Consider the following 23275-nt stretch of genomic DNA (forward strand, 5'->3'; position numbering starts at 1 on the left):
GGAGACGTTGGTGTGTGTGTCAGCCTGTCACATGCATCCGTAGTTTACTAGTTAAACACCGGATATTAGTTCCCATAATGTAATAGTGAAAGCCCACACGGTTTCCCAGCAGAGCACAGCCCTCTGTCACATGGTCCACACTCACTCACTGGAGCTTTGCACCAGGACACAAGAGGGAGAACGGGAGCAGCAGCAGCAGCAGGACGCCCCGAGCCGAACATTTCACACACAGAGAGGGGACACACTGTCGTACAAGAACCCGCTTCTTTTCAATTTTTTTCCCTGTAGAAATGCGCTTTTTGGTATCATTTTGTTGCAGCACCATGTAAAACTCCGCCATATTCGACCCCACCACGACACTAGCAAGCAGCACTACCACCACCACCACCACCACCACGCCCGGAGCTCAGCAACCAGAGGTAAACACTCTCGCTTCTTCTTGAAGTTGTTGCACAAAAAGTGAAGTTAGAGGAGGGAGGACCGTGTTAACTCAAACAGCCGCTAGGAAAAGCACTTAACTTCCTCAAACTCAGCAGTGTATGCGTTAAACCTGGAGGAGGGAGGGAGGGGGGACGACGACACACACATAGTGGGACATTGAGGAGGGTTTCATCATTGACTTTTACTGTGTAGCAGCAACACCATGTAAGCTAATGTAATGTAAGCTAATGTCATGTAATGTGTGTGTGTGCCTCGGAAGGTGAAGAAGTGTCATTATCCAGGAGGAATGATCCTGAGCTCGGTGGGAGCCTGCTGCCTCAGCCCGGAGGCCAAAGAGGCTCGAAGGATCAACGACGAGATAGAGAGGAGGCTCCGCCGGGACAAGAAGGACGCCCGCCGGGAGTTCAAACTCCTATTGTTGGGTAAGTCTCTCTATATCCAACGCTTTTTTTCTTCTTTTAAATCCACGTCGGAGGTTCTGAGTTTGTTTTCTATCTCTTCCAAGAAGTAAATTAGCATATTCCTTGCATTATATATTACTTATGGGCTACTCATTGTGTTTATTATGGTACAACAGCGGCTCCTGTGGAAGTTCAACAACACAGGACCCTCAAACCTCACCCTCAAATGCTAATAGGAGTCAGTTTGTTGTCATAAAAAGTGAAATGTGAACAGTTTCTCAGAATTAAAATTATAATTTCGTTGTACCAAATCAGGAAAGTTTTCTCTGACCCCCCCCAGCAGTTCCCAAAACCACCATTTGAGAACCACAGTTTTATGGTGTGTGTGCACAAGAAAGAAAAACATTAGTCACACTGTGTACTTACAGCACTAACAACAGCAGTGTTTCACTGTACATTACCCTATGACAAGGACAACACATGTATCCAAATGTTTATTTTCATGTATTATTTTATTAAGAAAACCCCAATGTATGCTTAATATAAACGTATGTTGAATCAGTGTTGTGGATTTACATATAATAGCTTGTAATGTTGTAGAAGTATAAGGTAGGAGAACATGGAAACCCCCACACGTCTGAAAACACCTGAAATGTACTCGAGTGCACTCCTTGAGTAAATATAACTAGTTACTTTGATTCTACTCAAACAGTTAAAAGATGTAAATATATGTAAATTATTTGACTCGTAGGCCCCTGAAAAAAACCTGCATGGTTAAATATCGCTATACATACAGTGTGTCTTCTCTATGTCCACATAATCTCAATATCATAATACCATTTTTATAATCTGACCTGGATTGTGTTGGTACTGTCCATGGAAAAAAAAACTATTTTAATGATATATGAGTATAATTGAGATAAATACTGTATTATTTAGTATTACTTAGATAAATAAAGTACTTTATATTGGTTTGAAGGAATATATTCATGTCTTGATGTGTAGAAGACACTGGTATTTGTGCCAAAACAAAGGTGAACATATCAACACAACAGTGTAAGGATACTCTAATTAATATTAATAATATACAGTCTGTTGTTATTATCAGTTATGCATACATGTGTGTATATTTACAACATGTCTTCACTCAAAAGTATGAAAACATAAAATGTAAGAAGTTAATTACCATATTATATGGTTATAAAGTAATTTTTCCCTATGAAAAAGTTAGTTAGCTACTACTTTATTGAGGCATATTGGAAATATGTATGGAAATAACAGTGTTGGCTACTCTGTTGTTTTTTTTCTTAAATAAATTAATGTATAACCAACCATTCATGTCCAACAGAGAGTTCAAAAATGGTCATCCGCGGTGTTGACATAACAATGATTACATATTCATGAGACATCTTTAAAAACTCACTAAACTAAGTATCATGCTACATAATCCTGTCAAGTGAAAACTGTTTCATGATTTAATATACAAGTAATAATATAAGAGTTGATATTAGAAAAGCATACAAGCGCTCACCACCTTTAAAATTAATGAATAATACATTATTGTCAATGATCAAGTGCTATGCTTTTATTTTCACTTCTGTGGATGTGGCTCTAATGGATGCCCCCATTTCATTTCGTCACCTTCAGGGGGAAATGCTGCAACTTCTCCTTGTTCAGCTTCTTTTTTTTTTCAAACGTACACAGTCGGTTGTGAAATGACAAAATACTCCGAGCCGAATGTGCTGAAAACTCTTGAGAATGAAAGTTAGACCTTTCGGCCTGAGAACAAGGTACAACCCAGGCTAATGCAATTTCAGCGTTTCAACAGCATGAGACATCAAAGTGTCTCAAACACCACACCGACAAAACCTGCTGTTTGTGATGTCATCCTGTATTACTCATTGGTAATACTGTGTGACCAAAAATACAGTATAACAAGTGTTTGCATAGTTTAATGTAACTGATTCATGAGAGTGAATATTAGGGTTGAGCCGATATTTGGTATCAGCACTGGTCCGATGTTGGTCAAAATAACTGGATCGGATATCCTACAGATAAAAATGTAAAATACAATGCAAAGGTCCTATATACCGCATGGTTTTCTATGCACAGAACAGTATTTGTTTTGCAGCTAGAGAATCATGTTTTTGAAAAAGCTTGAAATGTCTTGCACAAAAAACTATGAAGCTGTTAATAACACATTTAACACATGTGTTATTAGCAGCTTCATAGTTTAAAAGGTCCAAAATGACTGATATCGGTATTACTGCATGCTCTAGTTTGTGATATCGGTATCTGACGTACAAAAGTGTTATCGTTCGAGGATTTACTCCGTCAGTCTCCACGTATTGGGCACTTCATTGCATCTACACTCTTAGAAATAAAAGTGCTAAGTAGAGTAGTAGTGGTTGTCCTCATAGGAGAACCCTTTTTGAGAACCTTAGTGTTACCAAGAACCGTTTTAAAACCCTTTATTCAGGAAAAGGCTTTTAAGTCCGTTTTAAGTGTTTTTTTTATGTCAGAGATGTCTTCTGCATACTTTGTTTCATTCATTGTCTCTGGCTTTATCCTGCCTCAGTTGAACAGTGTTTCAAACCAAGGTCCTTTTGCTGCAAGGCAACAGTGCTAGCCACTACTCTGCCGTGTGGTCCTACATCTGATGCAATGAGTTACACGGGTCACAGTTGTCTTTTTATCATTTCAAAACCAGTCTGGCCTTTCTCCTCTGACCTCCGGAATCAACAAGACATTTTCAGCCAGAGAACTGCCATGTTTTCTCTTTGTCAGACCTTTCTCTTTAAACCACAGAGATGGATGTGAGTCAAAAGCCCAGTAGATCAGCTTTTTCTGAAATACCTCAGACCAGCCTGTCTGGCACCAACAACCAACATCAAAATCACTTAAATCATGTCCCCCCCCTCCCCTCCCCTCCCCTCATTCTAATGCTTGGTTTGAACCTCAGCAGGTTATTTTCACCATGTCTACACCCCTGAATGCACTGAGTTGCTGTCATGTGATAGGCTGAGCAGATATGGGCATGATAAAGCAGTTGAACAAATTTACCTAATAAAGTGTTGGCTGGCGAGTGTGTAGTTGTGAGCTGTTTTATGTCATAATGACGCTGAAAACCGCTGACAGCAAAGTCATAAAGTAATGACACACATACTAACAAATAGCTGCTTTTTGTTTATTAACACCAGCCTTATTATTATTAAAGTCTGCACATGCATGTACACTAATATGTTGTATATTGTGATGATCAGGAACTGGTGAAAGTGGGAAGAGCACATTCATTAAGCAGATGAGGATCATCCATGGACGTGGATACTCTGAGGAGGACAGGAGAAGCTTCACCAGGCTGGTTTTCCAGAACATCTTCACAGCCATGCAGGCCATGATCCAGGCCATGACTGCACTGAAAATCCCCTACAAGTATGAACACAACAAGGTAGGTTCGTCCTCTCTTTAGCCGTGTTTCCATTATGGTACAGTTCAGTTTGGTACAGTACAGTTTGGTTTGGAATGATGAAGTCAAGCCCAATGTATACTCCTGCGTAAAGTGCTCTACATCGGTTACGGAGACCCCGCTACGTTGGCGGAGAGCCTGTCGGAGAGCCTCTCCGTCATCTCCGGCTGCACGAAATATTTTTTAAGTGTCCGTCACTCCACCAAGGGAGAACGGAGACAGCAAAGGCTGCGATTGGTCCTCAGGACAGGCCGAGATAACGCTGCTCTGTGCTGGCCACAGTGCGCACCGAGGGTCCACAGAGGCGGAGCTGATCACCACCAACAACGTTGCTGCCAAACCATAAATACCTCATATCTTAATACACAAACACATGTTTAGATTTATTTCAGGTGGGAAACGGCCACTGTTTCAATGTTATTCGGCTGCAACAACAACAACAGTCTTTCTCTCTCAGACGCCATTGCTCACTGTAGCAAGAAGCACAACAACCTTGCGTAGTGACCCCTACTGATCGGGCAGAGAATTGCAGTGCGTATCCAGCACCACGACAGAGAACTATGAAGGCTGAGGGGTCTCCGTGGTTACGCAGTTGGATAACGCATTACGCAGTCGGAGAAGTATACCGTGGAACTTCAGGCGTCAACGACACAACAGACAACAATGTACCAGCTTGTTTTTTCCTGCATGGTTTGTTGCTTTTTCAACAAGACGTCGAGCTTTGTGGGAGAATGGACTGCGAAAACACTGGTTGCCAGGGTGTGACACATTTTTGTCGCCCAATCAGCTGACTGTCGTGGGTCTAGCTCCACCTGTACCATTTATCTCGTACCCCAAGGCAAGGGTACAGAAAAATGGAACAGTTGGGGCTGGTTATTTTGGTACTTAACAAACCGAAGTGAACCGTTCCGCTCGGTGGAAACGCACCGTTTGCTGCTTCACAAATGGATTGAGGAAGATGTTTTACCACTTACTCTTCCACAGTGGTTTATTCCACTGCTGATAGTCTGCAGTTTGTATTACTGTGAATGTAGGGGGAAGCATTTCTGGTAACTTGCAACTGTGTTTAGATTTGCAGTCCTGCTGCCAGATTTTTGCTTTCTGACAGAGCAGGCTGTCTTTTGGAAAGTACACATGATTTTATATGGCAGGCATGTTGAGACAGGTACTCCTGAGCCAAAAGCCAGTAAAAGACAAGAGGGGAAGGAAGACACGGAATTCCCCATCGATCTTTCAGGAATCTGTCCCTGTCATACCCACAACAGGAGCTTATTAATCATCAAATTTGCAGACTCGCATTAGTAATTGTGTCAGGTAAGACTGTGATGCAGCTGATAAGAGTCCACTCACTGCTGGTTTCTGTGACAGCCACAAGGAAGGGGAAGGATTATGTGGGCGTTGTAGACCTTTGGCAGCATTAGTGCAGTCTGAGTCAGCATGTGGCTTACAGTTTGTTTTTTTGTCACCAGTGAGGATGAAGTTGTGTGGAGGAAGCACACAGAGTAACAACATGTCACTTACCATTCAGATATTTGTGCTGAAGGGCAGAGCATTGAGAGATCACGGGACAATTCAGGGAGGAGTTTAAGCAGGATTTTGCACCAGGATGACGTGACCGAGTGAGCTTTTAAAGATTATGTGAGGTCATTTTTTTATAAAGTGAAATGAGAAGAATGAGAAGTCAGAATAGCTCCAGAACGTATAAATAATCCTTGACAGGATTACATTACATTCAGTACAGAGCAGACAAAAAGTAAAAATGTAAAATTTTGTCTGCAATTATGAAAGATTCTTCTTCAAAAACTACAGAGAACTGTGCATAAACACAGATGTTTGTGGCTCACTTTTGTTCTCATCGACTGTCACTTTGCTTTACTGCTGGGGATGAAAATAAAATTCAGGCCAGGAGTTTCAAAAATTGAGCTGGAAAATACCTGTCTGTTGACATCTCATCATCATGTAAACGCTGCCACTAGGGGTTTCTCGATTAGAACAATAACCAAAGATACACTTTGGTGTTATCGGGAAGCAGCGACGCAACATGCCTTGTTGTCTTTGTTCCTCTGTGCTTTTGCACTTTATGGGGAGAGGTTCCATGACATAATGTGTAGTTATGATCTATCAATGACAAGTACTAACTGGTATTACAAGATATGTCCTTCCTGTATCTGAGTGTATCCGAGTATTTACCAAACAGTGGGATCTTAGTCCTTGGAATCTGTTCCCCCCCCCCCCCCCCACTACCCACTCTCTCTCTCACACACACCTACAGTGAGAAAGAAAAGTGAGTTTCACGTAGTTATTTAAGGAAAGGGACAATGCATATTGATATACATTAAAATGTAAACATGCCAGGTTGTAGCCTAAGGCTAATTCCTGTCTGTAGTGCCTAGAAGGGTTGTTGTCTCTGATGTGTGTCCAGTAAGTTACTGTTATCTGTTTTGTTTATGTTTATAGCGGCATTTATTCAGGCTGCATCCAGAAAACTTTAAATTGGAGCTGCATGGCGAAGGAAACAGCAGCAGCTGTGACGAGCACATAGTCAGGCAGCTGTTCAGGAAGCGCTTGATTGCCGGGGACATCCGCACGAAGCCAAAATCGTGATCATTCACAATGAACACCTAGCTTTTCATACAGTAACATGCATGTGTTTGTTTACATCTGTTTGTAATAATCACTTTTTATCAAGATCTCTTTATATACAGTTACCAGTCTGAACCGTATAACCCAGTGTTTTGAAAACCTGATCGTGTGATAAATGAAAACTGCAAAAAGTGTGGTGACAATAACTAGGGGAGCTGGGGCTTATTAAACGGTCAGTTAATGTTTGTGATTGATGTGAGCACAGTACAGAATGATGGGAAGGAGGATTTAAAAAAAGCAAAAGACAGATAGATGCAACTAGCATTGCTGTTGCCTTTAAAAAAAGTCTCATCATTTATCCAAAGAGAAAGAGAATGAACGCAGAGGAGCTGTAAAAAATGCAAGAAAATGGCAAAGGCATCAAGGAGTTTGGTTGCGTAAATGTTTGTTAATCACAGTCTCACCTTCTTCCTCTGGTTGTGTGAGAAACCATCACAACATCAAACTACAATATGTTGCAGTCGTTTATATGTTAAGGGCGTATAGTGATGCAAAGTTACTTTAATATAAAGGTCCCAGGCAGCAGATGAGCGAATGAGAAAAACAGACTCGTAGTTTAGCAATAAAGGATCACTCAGTCGCTCTATCTTTTTCCAGTTGTTCTCTGGCTGAACTGTTGCACTGCGTGTCCACATGTGATGTGAGGGAAATGTCTGTCATCAATCAAATGCAAAAAAAAAGGGAAGTGAAATGGGAGACTGGAGAAAAGTAATATGACAAGACATCGAACCGCAAAACATAATCCAGGATGACCTGAAGCACATAGAAGCTTTTTGTTCTTTGTGTCAATTAATGAAAAAAAAAAGAAAAGAGAAAATAGATTCACTGTGCGTGAACAGCAAGTGATGGAGGAACATTTGGGACACAAAGGCTGCATGAATAGACACACGAGGTCTATCTATCTATCTCTCTCTATTGGTCTCTCTCTCTCTCTCTCTCTCTCTCTCTCTCTCTCTCCTAAATATTAAAGGCCACATCATACTTCTATAACTGTGTATTGCATTATCCGACTGCATTCCTCATAGTTCTCCGTCGTGGTGGCGGATACACACTGCAATTTCCAACCCCGATCAGTAGGGGTCGCTACGCAAGGTTGTTGTGCTTCTGGCTACAGCGAGCAATGGCATCCGAGAGAGAAAGAATGTTGTTGTTGTTGTTGCAGCAGCTGAATAACATTGAAACACAGATACTTTTGATACAAAAATGGAGACATGAAAGGCTGAGGAGACGTGTCCGGAGGTGGTATGTAAGTCCACTAAATGTACCGAGACTGATGGCGGGCAAATTTAACAATCTTATTGGACCGATGAGGAACATGGACAAAGAAACCCACTTCAGGTACTTCCGCCGTGTGCTACCTCATATTAATCATCAGGGCACCCACCACATGCCCGTTGATGCCACCCAGACTCTGGCTGAAGACCAATCGCAGCGGTTGGAGAAAGAGAGGCTCTCCGACAGGCTCTCCGGCAACGTAGCGGGTTCTCCGTAACCAACGTAGAGCACTTTACGCAGGAGTATAAATCCAGTGCACAGCAGAGCAAACATGAGATCATGATTAACTTCGTACTATTGCTTCACAAATTGTTGGATTATGTCATTAATTTTCTGTGTGTCATCCTGTCGTGGTTCAGGCCAACGCCAGTATTGTCAGCGGGGTTGATGTGGAGAAGGTGACGACGTTGACAAATCCCTTCGTGGACGCCATCAAGAGCCTGTGGAGTGACCCGGGGATTCAGGAATGTTACAGTCGGAAGAGGGAATACCAGCTCTCGGACTCGGCCAAATAGTGAGTAGAAACAGATTCTAATAACTCCTCAGACATTGCCCTGCATTTTTCCATTCTTTCATCTGCCAGTCGCTTCTATGATACTCTCAAGGCAGTGTCACTTCAGGAGTTATTCCATTTAAGGTTGTTGACAAATGCAGCATACCCTCATATGAAGCAAGGACACGGGGCTGCTCTTTTATGGAAATAATAATAATCATGATTAATTGGGTTTAAATTGAAATCACAATTATTTCAAATGATAACTCATTAACTTGATCTTGGAACAAATGGAATCTATTGCACATAAACATGAAATTTACCTTAAAGTAACTATAAATGATTGTGTATATCTTAACTCAATCTGCATGTTTAACCCAGGATTCCACTGAATGCCTGTGTTCTATTTTTGCCAGATGACGAGTGACGGGAAGGCAAACACATAACAACATTGAACGCCTTATTTTCAGAATAAAAGCTACCGTTTTGTAATAATCGCTTTGTTTCATTGTATTATCGTTTGGGGCCATAATCTTAATTGAAACACACATTTCGATTAATTGCGCAGCCCTACAAGGACACACACCTTAAATCTGACAACAATGTCATCTTGTCATTTGTTCCTCTGTTGGTTCCATTATCTGTCTAAACGGGTCTTGTCATTAACTGTGCGTTTTCATCCTGTGACACCAGCTATCTCAATGACTTGGTCCGAATCGCTGATGCTGCTTATCTACCAACCCAGCAGGACATCCTGAGAGTCAGGGTGCCCACAACCGGTATCATAGAATACCCATTTGACCTGGAGAACGTGGTGTTCAGGTGAGTGAGTTAAACGCACAATAAATTGTGTATAGATACTTAACACCTGCATCTATTTATCAGCGTACCGTACTTGTCACATATCATATTTATTTAACTAAATCCGCATATATTAACATCTGTTCAGTGTAGTGCTGTTAAATTATTCACAGTCATTTCATGCAACCTTTTCTTGAGCCTGTCAAAAATGAATCTCACTGTTGGTCGGATTCTCATGCAGTTTGTACACACAGCTACGGCCGCCTCACAGTAAACTGTAAAACATTTAGTGACTTTCCATAGAGCACAGCCATCAGGTCAATATTTCAAGTTGTCCAATATTTTTTTGGTTTTCAGCCTGCATTCTTTTGAAATTGTTAGTATGGAAACATACAAAACTGAGACTCCTGGGAAGCGGCGTGTCACAGCGGCCATAAACAGACTTGAGGAGCCACTTCCCCGTCTGTGGACTCAGACGTGTTTTTCTCTGTGTCCTCTGACTAGAGTAAACAGCTTTATTTTGGAACAGAGACACAAGTCCTGAGACATTTTGTCTTTTTTTCCGAGCACAGATGGACTTTACTGAACAGCTAAATAGCAAAGGCTCACGATCTTACTCATTCATAACTTCTATTTACTTTGTCAAATCAGGCCAGTTTTCATAGTGAAATGTCACTTTATGTAACCAGCAAATACTTTGTGGAAGTTAAGTTTCTGTTCCCACAATTGAAGCGACTTGCCGCTAATACAAAAGTCACAGTCTCCTGGTTGTCATTAAATAATGTAGTAAATATAGTCCAAATCAGCACTTAGCAGAGAGAAAAATGTTCATTTAGACCTGCCTATAAATGAGTTATACAATCAGTTTGGAATGACACAAACATAAACCCCTGGCTTTAGGATGGTGGACGTGGGGGGCCAGCGCTCGGAGAGGAGGAAGTGGATTCACTGTTTCGAGAAAGTCACATCTATCATGTTCCTTGTGGCGCTCAGCGAGTACGATCAGGCTCTCATTGAGTCCGACAACGAGGTAAAAACACAGGCTGCTGCTGCTGCTGCTGCTGCTGCTGCTGCTGCTGCTGCTGCTGCTGCTGCTGCTGCTGCCTACAAAATCATGTGTAGCAGTTATAAGCCAATTTCTCACTGTGAACATGGAAAAGGAATGAGCATGAAAGGAACATAGTTTTTTTTTTTTTTTTTTTAAGCTAAACCTCTAAACCTAGATTTCTAGAGTCCCCCCCTCTCTCTCTATATATATGTGTGTGTGTGTGTGTGTGTGTGTGTGTGTGTGTGTGTGTGTGTGTGTGTGTGTGTGTGTCACAATATAAGGCAATACATTTAGTGCATCTGCAGGGGGAGCTCTTGAGTTGCTCTGGTCAGCTAAGTGCACCTGTAAGTGAGGGCTTGTTCACTTGATGAGTTAACAATCAGCTACACACACACACACACACACACACACTTTAGTGCAGTGCTGCTTTCTGACACTACCACTGGTCCGGTTTTATATTCATGCTCACGCTGTGATGTCTTTGCCGTGTGAATTTCAAAGAATCGGATGGAGGAGAGCATGGCCTTGTTCCAGACGATCATCACCTACAAGTGGTTCAAAGACTCCTCCATCATCTTGTTCCTCAACAAGATTGATTTACTGGAGGAGAAAATCATGTATTCACATTTGGCCGACTACTTCCCCGAATATGACGGTAAGAGGAAACCGTAGTGCTGTGCTTAATGAAATGAGACGTTCATGAGTTGTTTTATACCTTCCTCTTGTCTCTCCTTGCCAGGTCCAAAGCGAAATATCAAAGCAGGAAAAGATTTCATCTTGAATATGTTCGTCACTCTCAATCCCAGTGAGAAAAAAATCATATACTCCCACTTCACCTGTGCCACAGACACAGACAACATTCGATTTGTCTTCCGAGCAGTGAAGGACCACATCTTGCATGAAAACCTAGAAGTGTACAACTTGGTTTAAAATGGTGGGGGTGTGCGTACAAACTGGTAGTGAGTAAAGGAAGGAAGGCTCTGCAGCGACTCAGTTTGCCTCACTGTTCCTGAACACCATCATCCCAAACAGGAAATCGAGAAGCTATAGAGCTTGTCGCCAAACGATTGTACTGCTGATGATGTCCTTCAAATTTTTCCTGTTCGAATTCTTCTGAAAATGGATGTCTCCAGCCATATTGAAGTGTGTCCAGACTGTTAAAGTGCCTCCTTAGTGACGAGTCTGTTCTAGCACATGCTCTGAAATTTATGGAGCTCTTTGTGAACGTTGTGGAGCAGAAACGGTACAAATCCACAGAGGGGAAACAAGTATTTCAGTGGCCTCTGACAACTCTAAGGACTAGTAATGCACTTGGTCTCTGCTTCAGGGAATCACCTCACATTATTAACCCACTTTTGGTCGTAGTCTTTTCTCTCTTTTTTTTTTTTTTTTTTAAGTTACAAATACTCTAAATGCTTAGTCTGCATTTTGACTTAATGAGTCCAACACTAATGACAATTTATTTTATCGGAGACATTGATTTGCACACTGTTTGTAGCATTGGTTGTAGCATTAGCATCATAGCTGATCTCCAGTATGTGTGAACCTCACTGAGTCGATCATTTCAACCACCTCGAGTCAAGTGTCAGTGTTAAACCACTTTTTGCGAGTGCAGCATTGTTTTTAAGTATAATTTAACACATTTCAAAGGGACGTTGTCATTGTTTTTTAATTTTTTTTTAAGTCTTATATCAAAGCTACAGAATGAAGTGTGTTGAGTTCAGGGACCATTTGTTAAGGTTTTCAGTAGATTGTTTTTTTTGTCTTTCTTTTGACATTATTTACTAAAAGGGCTTTAGATCTTGTTCCACTGTTTATATGAATGCATAGTGTAAATATTTCATGGTACATCATTTTTTATAGTCCCTCACTCCCCCTGTTTTTTTTGGAAGTCAGTATTTTGAAATGCTTACTGCAGACGAGAGAACTCGTGTTTGGCATTCAACCTTAAACCTGACATGAATTTACACACAGGTATGAACGGCATTAACAAAGCATCAAAGTGTATCCACGACAGGTTTGTATGAGCATTCTCTTATTGTTAAAAAAAAAAAAAGAATTAGTCAAATTTGCACATTCTCTCTGTCACTGAGATTTCTTAACAAACGAGTCTGTCTCTGTGTGTTTTTTTGTAATCTGGATAAATAAACACATTTTGCTGCTCATTTTGCTTAATTCTCTTCTCTCCTCTCTTTTTGATTGCCAGTTTTATGTTTATTGTTTTGGCTGCTCTGGAGTTCTGCTCCAGGTGTCCGTCCTTCTTTGTGAATTATCCGTTTGGCTGCAGCAGCGCTCGTGTCAGAGGTCTGTATTTTTACTGTTGTACATATATAGTGTGACCAAGCACTATTATTTTGGAGGACAAGCACTGGCCGTTATGTGGCAGCAATAAATGGCATAAGCTGTGTGTTATGATTGTTTGAAAGAGATGAGAGGCAGCTGCTGCATACATGGTCCTTGGTGACCCTGTTCCAATTTAAGCAATTCATACTAAAATCTGCACAGATTTAATGTATCTCTCTGTAATCCAGCCGCATTATCCACCAATACAATATAAGTAAGAAAATGACAAATACTTAAAACAATAAATGTATACTTCACCTTACCCTTGCCTTTAACCCATCCACACCTGTTCCCATCTTTGATCAATTCTTGCCCTTTTAAGATATTAGTGAGAAAGCTGCATTGGTCTCACATCTCCAGGCCATCTCTGATCATAGGTTTAAAACAAAAAAACTGTGTTCCTAAGCTAAACTCAACTCAAACCCTAACCCTAAAAACCAGGCCTTAAACCAAAACCAAAGCGCTTTTAAGGGTTGCCAGAACAACCAAAATGTCCCCACTCTCTCAGGCATATACGTATTTTGGTCCTCGCATAGATACCATACAAGAATCAAACACACAGGTTTGCACATATTATATTTTATGATATTCTTAGGACACTGTCTTCCATTCATTTGGAGCGAAACAAAGTGTTATCCCTCAAAAATGTCCTCACTTCCCCAAATTGTCCTCACTCGCTTAGGTTAAGTTATTTTTGGTCCTCACATAAATACCCATACAAGAACACACACATACAGGTTTGCGCAGTTTTATCCCTAACCAGAAGCGAGGTTCTGCCTCATTAGAACCAGGTTTTGATCCCCATGAGGACTATTGGTCCTGACAAGGTTAATGTTTATCAAAGGAAATGTCCTAAAGATGTAACACACACAACTATTTGCACACTATTCTTGTGAAGACACTGCAATGATTTTCGTTCATTTAGACAGCTGCATTACCTATCCTAAGCATGCTGAAACTTAACCTAAAACTAATCCCGTCCCTAAACCGTAAAACCAAGTCTTAACCCTCAAAAAGCCCTTTAAACGGGTGATGGAACACAAGGACCAACCAAAATGTCCGCACTTTACCAGAATGTCCTCACTTCCTTAGGTTAATAAGTTTTTTTGGTCCCACAAGGATACCCATACAAGCACAAACATACACACACTGGTTTGCTCAGCTATTCTTGTGAAGACACTGCATTGATTTTCATTCATTTAGACAGCCTAAAGAAAACGTTTCCTTATCTCTATCATGCCTTAACTTAACCTAAAAATATTCCGACCTTTAACCTTTAAAATCAAACCCTCAAAAAGTCCTTTAAACGGGTGACGGAACACAAGGACCAACCAAAATGTCCACACTTTACGAGAATGTCCTCACTTCCTAAGGTTAATGTGTTGTTTTGGTCCCACAAATAAACCCATACAAGCACAAACATATACACACACTGGTTTGAACAGCTATTCTTGTGAAGACACTGCATTGATTTTTATTCATTTGGACAGCCTAAAGAAAACTTTTATTTTTTTATTTTTATCATGCCTTAACTTAACCTAAAACTATTCCGACCTTTAACCCTAAGATCAAACCCTCAAAAAGCACTTTTAAGTCCTTTAAAGTAAAAAAAAAAAGTCATTTAAAGCTGTGTGGAGCTGCTGAATGTCCCTACACAATACTGGGGTTGAACCAAATCTGTCCTCACAGCCTAAAATAAGACACACACAGAGAGACACACACACACACACATACATACAGAGAGACCAGAGTCTGCATAGGCTCTTTCATAAGAGTCTGGCCATGCAGCGCCGCCTCCTGTGAGTCTGCACAGCAGGAATGTGAAATGCACCTGAACTCGTTCCCGCATGAGGAAGAATGACTGCAGAGAGTCTCCAGCTCACCTGTTCCGGGACAGAAGTTTCCCTGGCAGGACTGAGAAAAACCATTATCCATTCATTTAACTAAACCCCGGCCCCCACCCCCCCACACCCTCCTCCTCAGCCCCCTCATTCATCTGTGGCGTTGTTTGCTCAACAGAAGAAGAAAAAAAGAGAAGAAAAAGAAGAAGAAGAAAAAGAACTTTGACAATAATGGAGTGCTGTTTGTCTCCCGAGGAAGACGAGAGACTCCGGATACACAAAGAAATAGAGAGGCAACTGGGTCGTGATAAAAGAGAGTCACACCGGGAGCTGAAGCTGCTGCTTCTAGGTGAGTGTCATTTATAAATGTCACTTTAAACAGAGTGAACTTTCCACGTGTTCGCCCTCGCAGAGCCTCAATTAACTGACACTTCAAATGTGTCGCTTGTAAGTGGACGTGGAGTAGATTTCATTAAATGATTAAGTAAAATGTCATTTACAGAAAAATCTATTTAATGTTTTTTTAATTTGTTGCAATTTATGTCTCAGAGACGAACAATAATGTCTTATCAAAAGTATCTAAGCCCTAATAGTGTTTAATACACTTATTTTTTTCTTTCTTATATTTATATGACAAAATTTACACATTGACATAAATTAGGTAACTATATATAATACATTTGATCAGTATTTTATATTCTACATAATAATAAGTTGATTGTGTCCATTAAACTGTGTGGCTACATACAATATTTACTTCCTAAAAACATATTTAACAGGAATTTTCCTGTAAATACGCTTCACTTTCATCCTCTGAAAACTCTCAAAATTGTCTTAAACCTTCATGGACAAAACTGATTTAGCATTAAAATAATCAGAAGATCAATAAATAATGAAAAATGATGTAAAACACATAGTAAACAGGACAGTGTATTGTGCTCAATGTGAAAATACCAACATTATGAAGTTAGGCATTTGTAATATTACGTCCACATCTTGTGAATTTTGTCGCTTGGCACTGAATTAAAATAGTTTTAGTGTATTGTTTAGTGTATTTAGTGTATTGTCCAATATTTAGTGTATTGGACAATACGGTCTAATGACAAAACAATCTTTCAAATTATGGTCATTAACTGACAAGCTCATGTCAGTGAATTTAGGATTCATCCAGTGAGCACCGCGAAGATCTGTGCTAAATTTCAGCAAACAGGATCAAATAATTGTTGAGATATTTCATTTAACCCATTCTCTGGAGACCACGACGTACAGTAATAGATAATATCCCCCAAAAGGATCGCCTGTGCCTGTGCACACGCTCCACGTGGTGACAATGTGTTATTTATGTGAGAATGTGATCTGAAAGTATTGATTCAACATGATGAAAAGATAAGTCTTGCAAATATATATATATAAAAAAAGAGAGCGTATGGATCGATAGTGTTTCAGCTGCACCGTTTCTTTCAACTCATCACCTGTAAGCCTCTGCATTCCTTAAATAGTTGTTGAAAGCCCGGTGAGTCAGCAGCTTGATGTCCTTCATAGTGTTTGCCTGATTCTAATCAAAATAGACTGCTGCCGACCTTTAATTTCAGCCGTGGTTCTCGCTGCACAGAAAGGCTTCTTGTAATCTTGTAAATCAGTGGGAAAGTCTTGTTAGGTCAACACGGTGTAGTCGCAGACTTCGTTGTTGTTGTTGATTCACTTTAGTCTGAACATCAGGTTTGTCATGAGTGCATCTATCTATGAAGCAAGTTGCGTCTGTGTGTGTCTGTCACAGGCATATCTCACTAAAACTTTGGATATGGGTTGAGCACGGCCCGATGGTGTGCATCCTTGATTTTCAAATTATTTTTTGGAGAAATTTTAATTTTCGCTGATTTATCACGCTATGCCATGCAAGCGGCGGCTCATCAGCAGTAGCTGCGCTGTCTGGGGCGGGGAGGTGGGAGTGAAGAGGCTGTCCTCACGGTGGGTGAGACATTTTCACACGGTTCACCGCAGAACATGGTGTTATACTGAAACGACGAAGTCGGGGTCCATTCACCAATACGCAAGCACATATTTATTTTGCATTAGCATGCTACCACTCTGCAGCTAACTGTTTCCAAAGGTAAGCTAGCAAGGCTACGATTAGCATTAGTCCAGAGCTAACATAATACAAACACACGCAAATGTTATCATTTTCGATTAGCATTAGCGTAGCTAGATGGTGTGACTGTCAGCCATTCCAGTGACTGACAGTGGTTGTGTCTAATGAGGTTGCACAGTGTTTGTATTATGCCTTTACGTTCCTTATCATGCATTAACATAACTGAAAAATCTTCCTCAGCTCCCATTATAGTAATACTTCCTACAGGGCACTGCACTAGTACCATTTAAAAAAGAGAACAAAACAGGTATAGAGCAACATTAATGAACACATCATGAAAAGGTATGACATGGCTTAAGCGTCAGCTGAGGCGTGTTTTCTTTTCCAGGACTATCAAAACACTCTGCTTTTAATGCTTTACAGTCTCTTCTTCTGGAAACAATACATTAGACGCGAGGGACTTTGTTTAAAGGTCAACTCTACTTTAAACTTCAACTTGAGTTAGGCTGTTTGGAGAACAATATCCTCCACTAAAGGTCAGTCTAATGGTTAACATTTAAGGTGTTTTAGGTGGTTAGCTGACGCGCTCTTATCGGGAGTAATTTACAACCAGTGGGCAGGAAACAGTTCACTGTTCCACCCAAGGACACGCGGCTGTTGACAGACTGCTGACGTGCACGGGCCAAATTGTAAACCCTCGTTTTCAAGAATGCCACACCTTGCAGGAAAAAAAAACAATGTAGGTCGCTTACATTTCTTTATATTGACTTTTTAATTTTTAGAAAAACTGAAATGTATGCAAATAAATGAAATCTTAATGATGGCGGCTTTAAAACACTGCACACACTTTTAAAGCATGGGGGGGATCTGTTAAACAATAACTTGTGAGAATATTGTAGAAAACAGCAGTGACTTTTGTTTTTAATAAGGCTGTTTACCTGCACCTGACAGATAATATTGAGTTGGTATAGTTTAAATCACAGGTAGGTGTTCTGTTCTGTTTCTCTCCTTGCTTTAGTTTATTCTTATGTCATTTGTTCCCCCACCATCCTATTGTACTTATTTGTAGGCACTGGTGAAAGTGGAAAGAGCACCTTCATCAAACAGATGAGGATCATCCATGGCAGTGGCTACACTGACGCGGAAAGGAAGAATTTCGCACGGCTAGTGTTTCAGAACATCCTCACTGCCATCCAGGCCCTGGTCCAGGCCATGGAAAGTCTACAGATCAACTACATCGACGACAAAAACATTGTGAGAGACTGTATATGTTTTTTTTTATTTTTTTTTATTTAAATTTAAATTAATACAATAACATGTTTTGGAATATTCAAAAATGTAAATATGGTGGCAGTCACATGATACAGGTATATTAGGTTTCTTTGTCTTATAAGTTGTGTTTTAGTGTACTATAAAGTGTAGTTTTAGCAACTTTAACCATATTGATAACACTATTACACACTATTAGCATTAGTTAAAAATGAATAAATATTGAATTCATCATTTATGCATGAATAATCATTAGTAAGTACTTTATAAAAATAGTTATACATGTTTTACTCATCCCATCAGCTGAGAAACAGTGTCCTAATAGCATATCATATTTTATTGTACTGATTATGTTCTAAATTCATCATTTGACTTAATTGTTATTGTGTATAATGTAGTTTAGCATGCAGTTGTTATCTACATGCGTTTACATTTTAATGTGTTATATAATTTTAGCATCTAGTCCTGTGTTTTTAGTGTTTAATGTGATATGTCATTTTTGTGAAAGCCCAACTACGGACAAGAGTTGCAAACTAGCAATAGCTATTAACTTTAAGTACATTTTTCATCGGTTGCATGATTTATATTGGAACTATGTTAACTATGTTAATACAATTCTATTCTATTCTGTGAGCTAATGTCAACAATGTAACAATTGAGAGTTTTTACCATTCGCCAATACACAAGCACTTATTTATTTTGCATTAGCATGCTACTACTTTGGTTTCCCAAGGTAAGCTAGCAAGGCTACGATTAGCATTAGCGAGGCTACGATTAGCATTAGCGAGGCTACGATTAGCATTAGCGTAGGGCCAACATAATACAAACACACGCAAATGTTTTCATTTTCGATTAGCATTAGCATAGCTAGATGCCAGTGGCTGAAAGTGTTTTGTGCCTAATGAGGTTGCACAGTGTTTGTATTTTGTTAGCCTTTACGTTCCTTATCATGCATTAACATAACTGAAATATCTTCCTCAGCTCCCACTATAGGAATACTTCCTATGTGCACTGCACTAGTACCATTAAAAAAAAAAGAGAACAAAACAGGTATAGAGCAACATTACACTTTAATGAGGTCACTACAGGGAAAAAGGCTCAAAATTTGGCTCGTCATCATCAGGGGAAACTGAAATCATCATTCATTTTGGAATCTGAATAAACTATAATCTCCAAGAATTATGTATCTCATTTGCTGGGCTCATCCATCTATAATTTCAGTTCAAAGATGCAACAAGATTAATTCAGGAAATATAAGAATGGATGTTGTGTGCGTTTGACAGAGCCACGCGGACAAGCTTAAGAAATTGGAAGCGACCCAGTTGTCCACTCTGGAGACGTGGCAGGTGGACGCCATCAGGAGTGTGTGGAACGACCACGGAGTTCAAAGGTGCTACGAGCGCAGGAGGGAGTTCCAGTTATCAGACTCTACCAAATAGTAAGACTTTCATATGATTTCATCTTATTTCTGTGATTGTGTTGAATATTAAAGATGATGCACGTTTCAGCTACCTGAGCGACTTGGACAGGATCTCAGCCACGTTTTACATCCCAACCCTGCAGGACATCTTGAGGGTCAGGGTCCCCACCACAGGGATCATTGAGTATCCCTTTCTTCTTTCCAAAGTTACCTTCAGGTTGAGTATTGCACTTTACAAACATCAACAAAAAAAAAAAAATGTGATGGATTGTTCATATGTAATTTTACTCAATTGCAACGTGTCTCTAGGATGGTGGACGTAGGCGGTCAGCGCTCAGAGAGGAAGAAATGGATCCACTGTTTCGAGAACGTCACCTCCATCGTTTTCCTGGTGGCTCTCAGCGAGTACGACCAAGTCCTTTATGAGAACCCAGATGAGGTCAGTTCACACAACCTGCTGTGCTTTTCAGAACTGTGGTTAGATTCTTACGTTTTTTGGTTTCAGATGAGAGTCAGATTAGAGTTGTCCAAAATGATTTTCTCCCTTGTTCTTTAGAATCGACTAAGAGAGAGCGTCGCCTTGTTCAAGACCATCCTCTCGTACTGTTGGTTCCAAGAATCCTCCACCATCCTGTTCCTGAACAAAACAGACCTGCTGCAGGAGAAAATCACACATTCTCATATGGCAACCTACTTCCCAGCCTACAAAGGTACACGCCTAGAAATAAACGTGCTAAGTAGAACCATATAAGGTTCTTCGGCTTGTCCTCATAGGAGAACCCTTTTTGGTTCCACCTGGAACCCTTTTGGAGGATTCCAACAGAACCCTTTTAAAACCCTTTATCCAGGAAAGGGGTTTTTAAAGGGTTCTCTGGATAAAAATGGTTCTTACTGGAACCATTAGTGTTACCAAGAATCCTTTCCTGAAGAAAGGGTTTTTCAGAAGCAAATGGCTCCAGGTAGAACCTCAGCCCTTGTAGAAGGACAATTTTGGAACCCTTATTTCTTATAGTGTATAAAAGCAAGTTATGCTTGTTTTACAGCACAACAGACAAAATGAATGCTGAGTAGAAACAGAGTAGGAAAAAAAATGTTGAAGATGATCGATTTTTAAAGGAACACTGTGTAGTATTTATGGGTTTATATAACCCAAAATCCACTTTTGTATACATATGTGCTCCTGCATTGTCTAGTCGCTGTATAATAGTTTTTGTTTCATTTTCGTAGTGTTTCAAAAAGTCATGTAAAATAACATGGTCGCGGGCCGCGGTTGCATAGCCACTGTTAGCAGCGAGACGCCATGTTTCTACCGGAGCCTGTAAGGACAAACGCGAGAGAACAAATCAAGCGTCTCTTTACTTGTAGCGGAAGTCCCGCCTCCTCTCTCTCCGCTTCGTCTGCTACGGCCGCGGTAGCTCGCCCTCTCCCTCACCTCACGAACCTCATCTGCTGACACGGAGAAAGACGACGAGGACGACATTTGACCAGCTGCGGATACCGTAGCGCTCAGGGAAGGGAGGGGGTGAGCAGAGGAGCAGTTCTTTGTTGTAAATTTCAGCCTCTCCTCTAGATGGCACTATTAACTACTTACTTCACCTTTAAGTAAGTAAAGTTTATTTATAAAGCACCTTACACTGATATAAAATCACAAAGTGCTTTCCAGTAAAATAAATACAAATACAAAAACACAAACTCAAAGCCATAAAAAACCCCTCCTCTGACTAAAATCCTGCTTGAATAAAAGCATCTTAAGGTTTTTGTTTTTTTAAAGAATCCACACAATTTAAGCAACCTAAAGACCGAGGCAGCACATTCCACAGTTTGGGAGTCCCTGCCTGAAAAGACTCGATCCCCTCTGGTCCTAATAGTTGTTTTGGGAACAGTCTCTGACCTGGAGACCTCAGGGTGTGGACGGGTGGGTGTGTGAAAGAAGAAAAGAAGGAGCCAGTTTTACAGTTCTTTGGAACGGGTACTTGACTCACATTGTTGCGTCACAGCGAGAATATCAGCAGTTTACATCCTGGTTTGACCGAGGATAATAAACAATCTGTGTTTCTGTTGCCCCCCACAGGGCCTCAGTGTGACGCCGAAGCTGTAAAAAAGTTCATCTTGAAAATGTACGTGGAGCAGCACAGCGGGCACCAGAAACCTCTGTACACGCACTACACCTGTGCCACGGACACGGAGAACATCCGCGTCGTCTTCAAGGCCGTCAAAAACACGCTGTTCCGAGACAACCTGGAAAAGTTCAACCTGGTATGAGGGAGGAGGCCGTGAGACAAGAAGTTGAGAGGGTTTTTGCCGTTCAGGAGCGAGAAAGAGCCGGTTACAGTCCCAACGCTGTAACACTTTTATGGACATGTTATCTCGTCTCTGTGCCGTTTGACCCTCAGATGGTGCCGACGGGGTGAGACGTGTTTATCTCAGTACTGTAAAACTCAGTGTGTGTCTGAGTCCTTTTTTCATTACGCAATAAATGTCTCTTTTTTTATTTTTTTTTATTTTTTTAAAGGCACTTTTTCTTGCTACAAGACAACAAAATGGACGCCTTCAATGTCAACTCGCGCTCTAAACTCGACTAAACTGTTACAGGTTCATTCCTTTGCAAACAATTATCGTGTTGGACAATCAGCCGCTGGTATCAAAGTGATTCGACGGACTCTTATCTCGCACAAATTCAAACCGCCTTGTCTTACAGCTCTGAAAGGAGGACGAGAGGAGTGGCTCTCTGGGAAATACAGTGCCTTAGAATTTATTTATAATAATTATTTTATGTGTGTAACAACCATATAGCCTTTTTTCTTCCCCACTAACTTTGACCAGTTATAGATATTAAACCACATGTATGTGTTTTTAAACTGAATCATGTGTTCCTCATTATCTTTCTTATACATATTAACACCTTATGTAGTAATTCATGTCGTAATAACGGTAGGATAAGGTTATGTAGAATAAGGTGTTAATACATGCTTAATGGTTACCAATAAAGGGCTAGTATGCTACTGCTACAGGGTAAATCCAATAATTTGAATTTAAGGCCTTAAAATGTCTTAAATTCTCCTAAAATTTCATAAAAGGTCTTAAATACAATTTTGAAAGATCCTAAAATCTATTAACGTTACCTTTATTTAAACCACGCATAAACTTCAGTCTCGTGTTGAAATTTTTCTATCTTTGAGGATAACTACAACACGGAACTAAAGTAGGCCATCTGTGCTGCCCGGTGAGAATTTCTCGAGCACCACTAGCTAGTGTGTGCTGTGCGCGCGCCACGCTGTTACGTTGTCACGTTGTAGCTTAGCAGCGGAGAAAACTTAATGAAAGCCCACAGCTAAGCCGAACGATTTATGGCTCTAATTTTCCTTCATGTACTTTTTTGCAAGTATGCATTTGAAATGGGTCTAATTTATTCATTATGGCAGGAGTTCTCAAAGTTTTGATACCTGAGGGCCAATTTAGGAACCCAACATCGGACTGAGGGCCGCCAAAGGAAGAAAAAACGAAAAAAAAACCCAGAAAGAAATAATAATAAGTAATAAGTAAGTAATATAAGCGTTGATATAATGTAATTTAAGCATTAATGTAATTTAAGCATTAATATAATAACGCTTTATAATTTACTGGGTAATTACCCAGTATTTTGGCCATTGTTCTTACCTTCTAATTACAGGTTAATACCAAGTAACACATTTCTGTTACTATATATTTACTGGGTAAATAGTAATTGGGCGCTGTAGCTACCTGC

General features: G+C 40.4%; 1 protein-coding gene and 1 pseudogene across 2 annotated transcripts; both read left to right on the top strand.

Annotated features, from left to right (window-relative positions):
- The first annotated feature begins 214 nt into the window (after positions 1 to 214).
- On the top strand, positions 215 to 12663 carry LOC310925508 (guanine nucleotide-binding protein G(q) subunit alpha-like). Its single transcript, XM_083887477.1, has 8 exons — positions 215 to 419; positions 701 to 863; positions 4106 to 4290; positions 8586 to 8740; positions 9413 to 9541; positions 10421 to 10550; positions 11070 to 11223; positions 11308 to 12663. The coding sequence occupies exons 2-8, from the start codon at positions 728 to 730 to the stop codon at positions 11496 to 11498; spliced, it is 1080 nt and encodes a 359-aa protein (XP_083743603.1). The 5' UTR covers positions 215 to 419; positions 701 to 727; the 3' UTR covers positions 11499 to 12663.
- Positions 12664 to 14758: 2095 nt separating this feature from the next.
- Positions 14759 to 21941, top strand: LOC310938845 (guanine nucleotide-binding protein subunit alpha-14-like; annotated as a pseudogene). Its single transcript has 8 exons — positions 14759 to 15101; positions 17911 to 18095; positions 19394 to 19548; positions 19619 to 19747; positions 19840 to 19969; positions 20087 to 20240; positions 21602 to 21786; positions 21924 to 21941. The product of its transcript is annotated as a guanine nucleotide-binding protein subunit alpha-14-like (transcript).
- Positions 21942 to 23275: the final 1334 nt, after the last annotated feature.

The sequence above is a fragment of the Microchirus variegatus genome, assembly GCF_963457635.1.
Source record: "Microchirus variegatus genome assembly, chromosome: 1".
NCBI classification, from domain to species: domain Eukaryota; kingdom Metazoa; phylum Chordata; class Actinopteri; order Pleuronectiformes; family Soleidae; genus Microchirus; species Microchirus variegatus.

Excerpts from the sequence above, each read along its gene's own strand:
- LOC310925508 (XM_083887477.1), top strand. The coding sequence starts at position 728 with ATGATCCTGAGCTCGGTGGGAGCCTGCTGCCTCAGCCCGGAGGCCAAA. Across the intron at positions 864-4,105 it reads GTTCAAACTCCTATTGTTGG|GAACTGGTGAAAGTGGGAAG; the intron begins GTAAGTCTCTCT and ends TGTGATGATCAG. Across the intron at positions 11,224-11,307 it reads CTACTTCCCCGAATATGACG|GTCCAAAGCGAAATATCAAA; the intron begins GTAAGAGGAAAC and ends TCTCCTTGCCAG.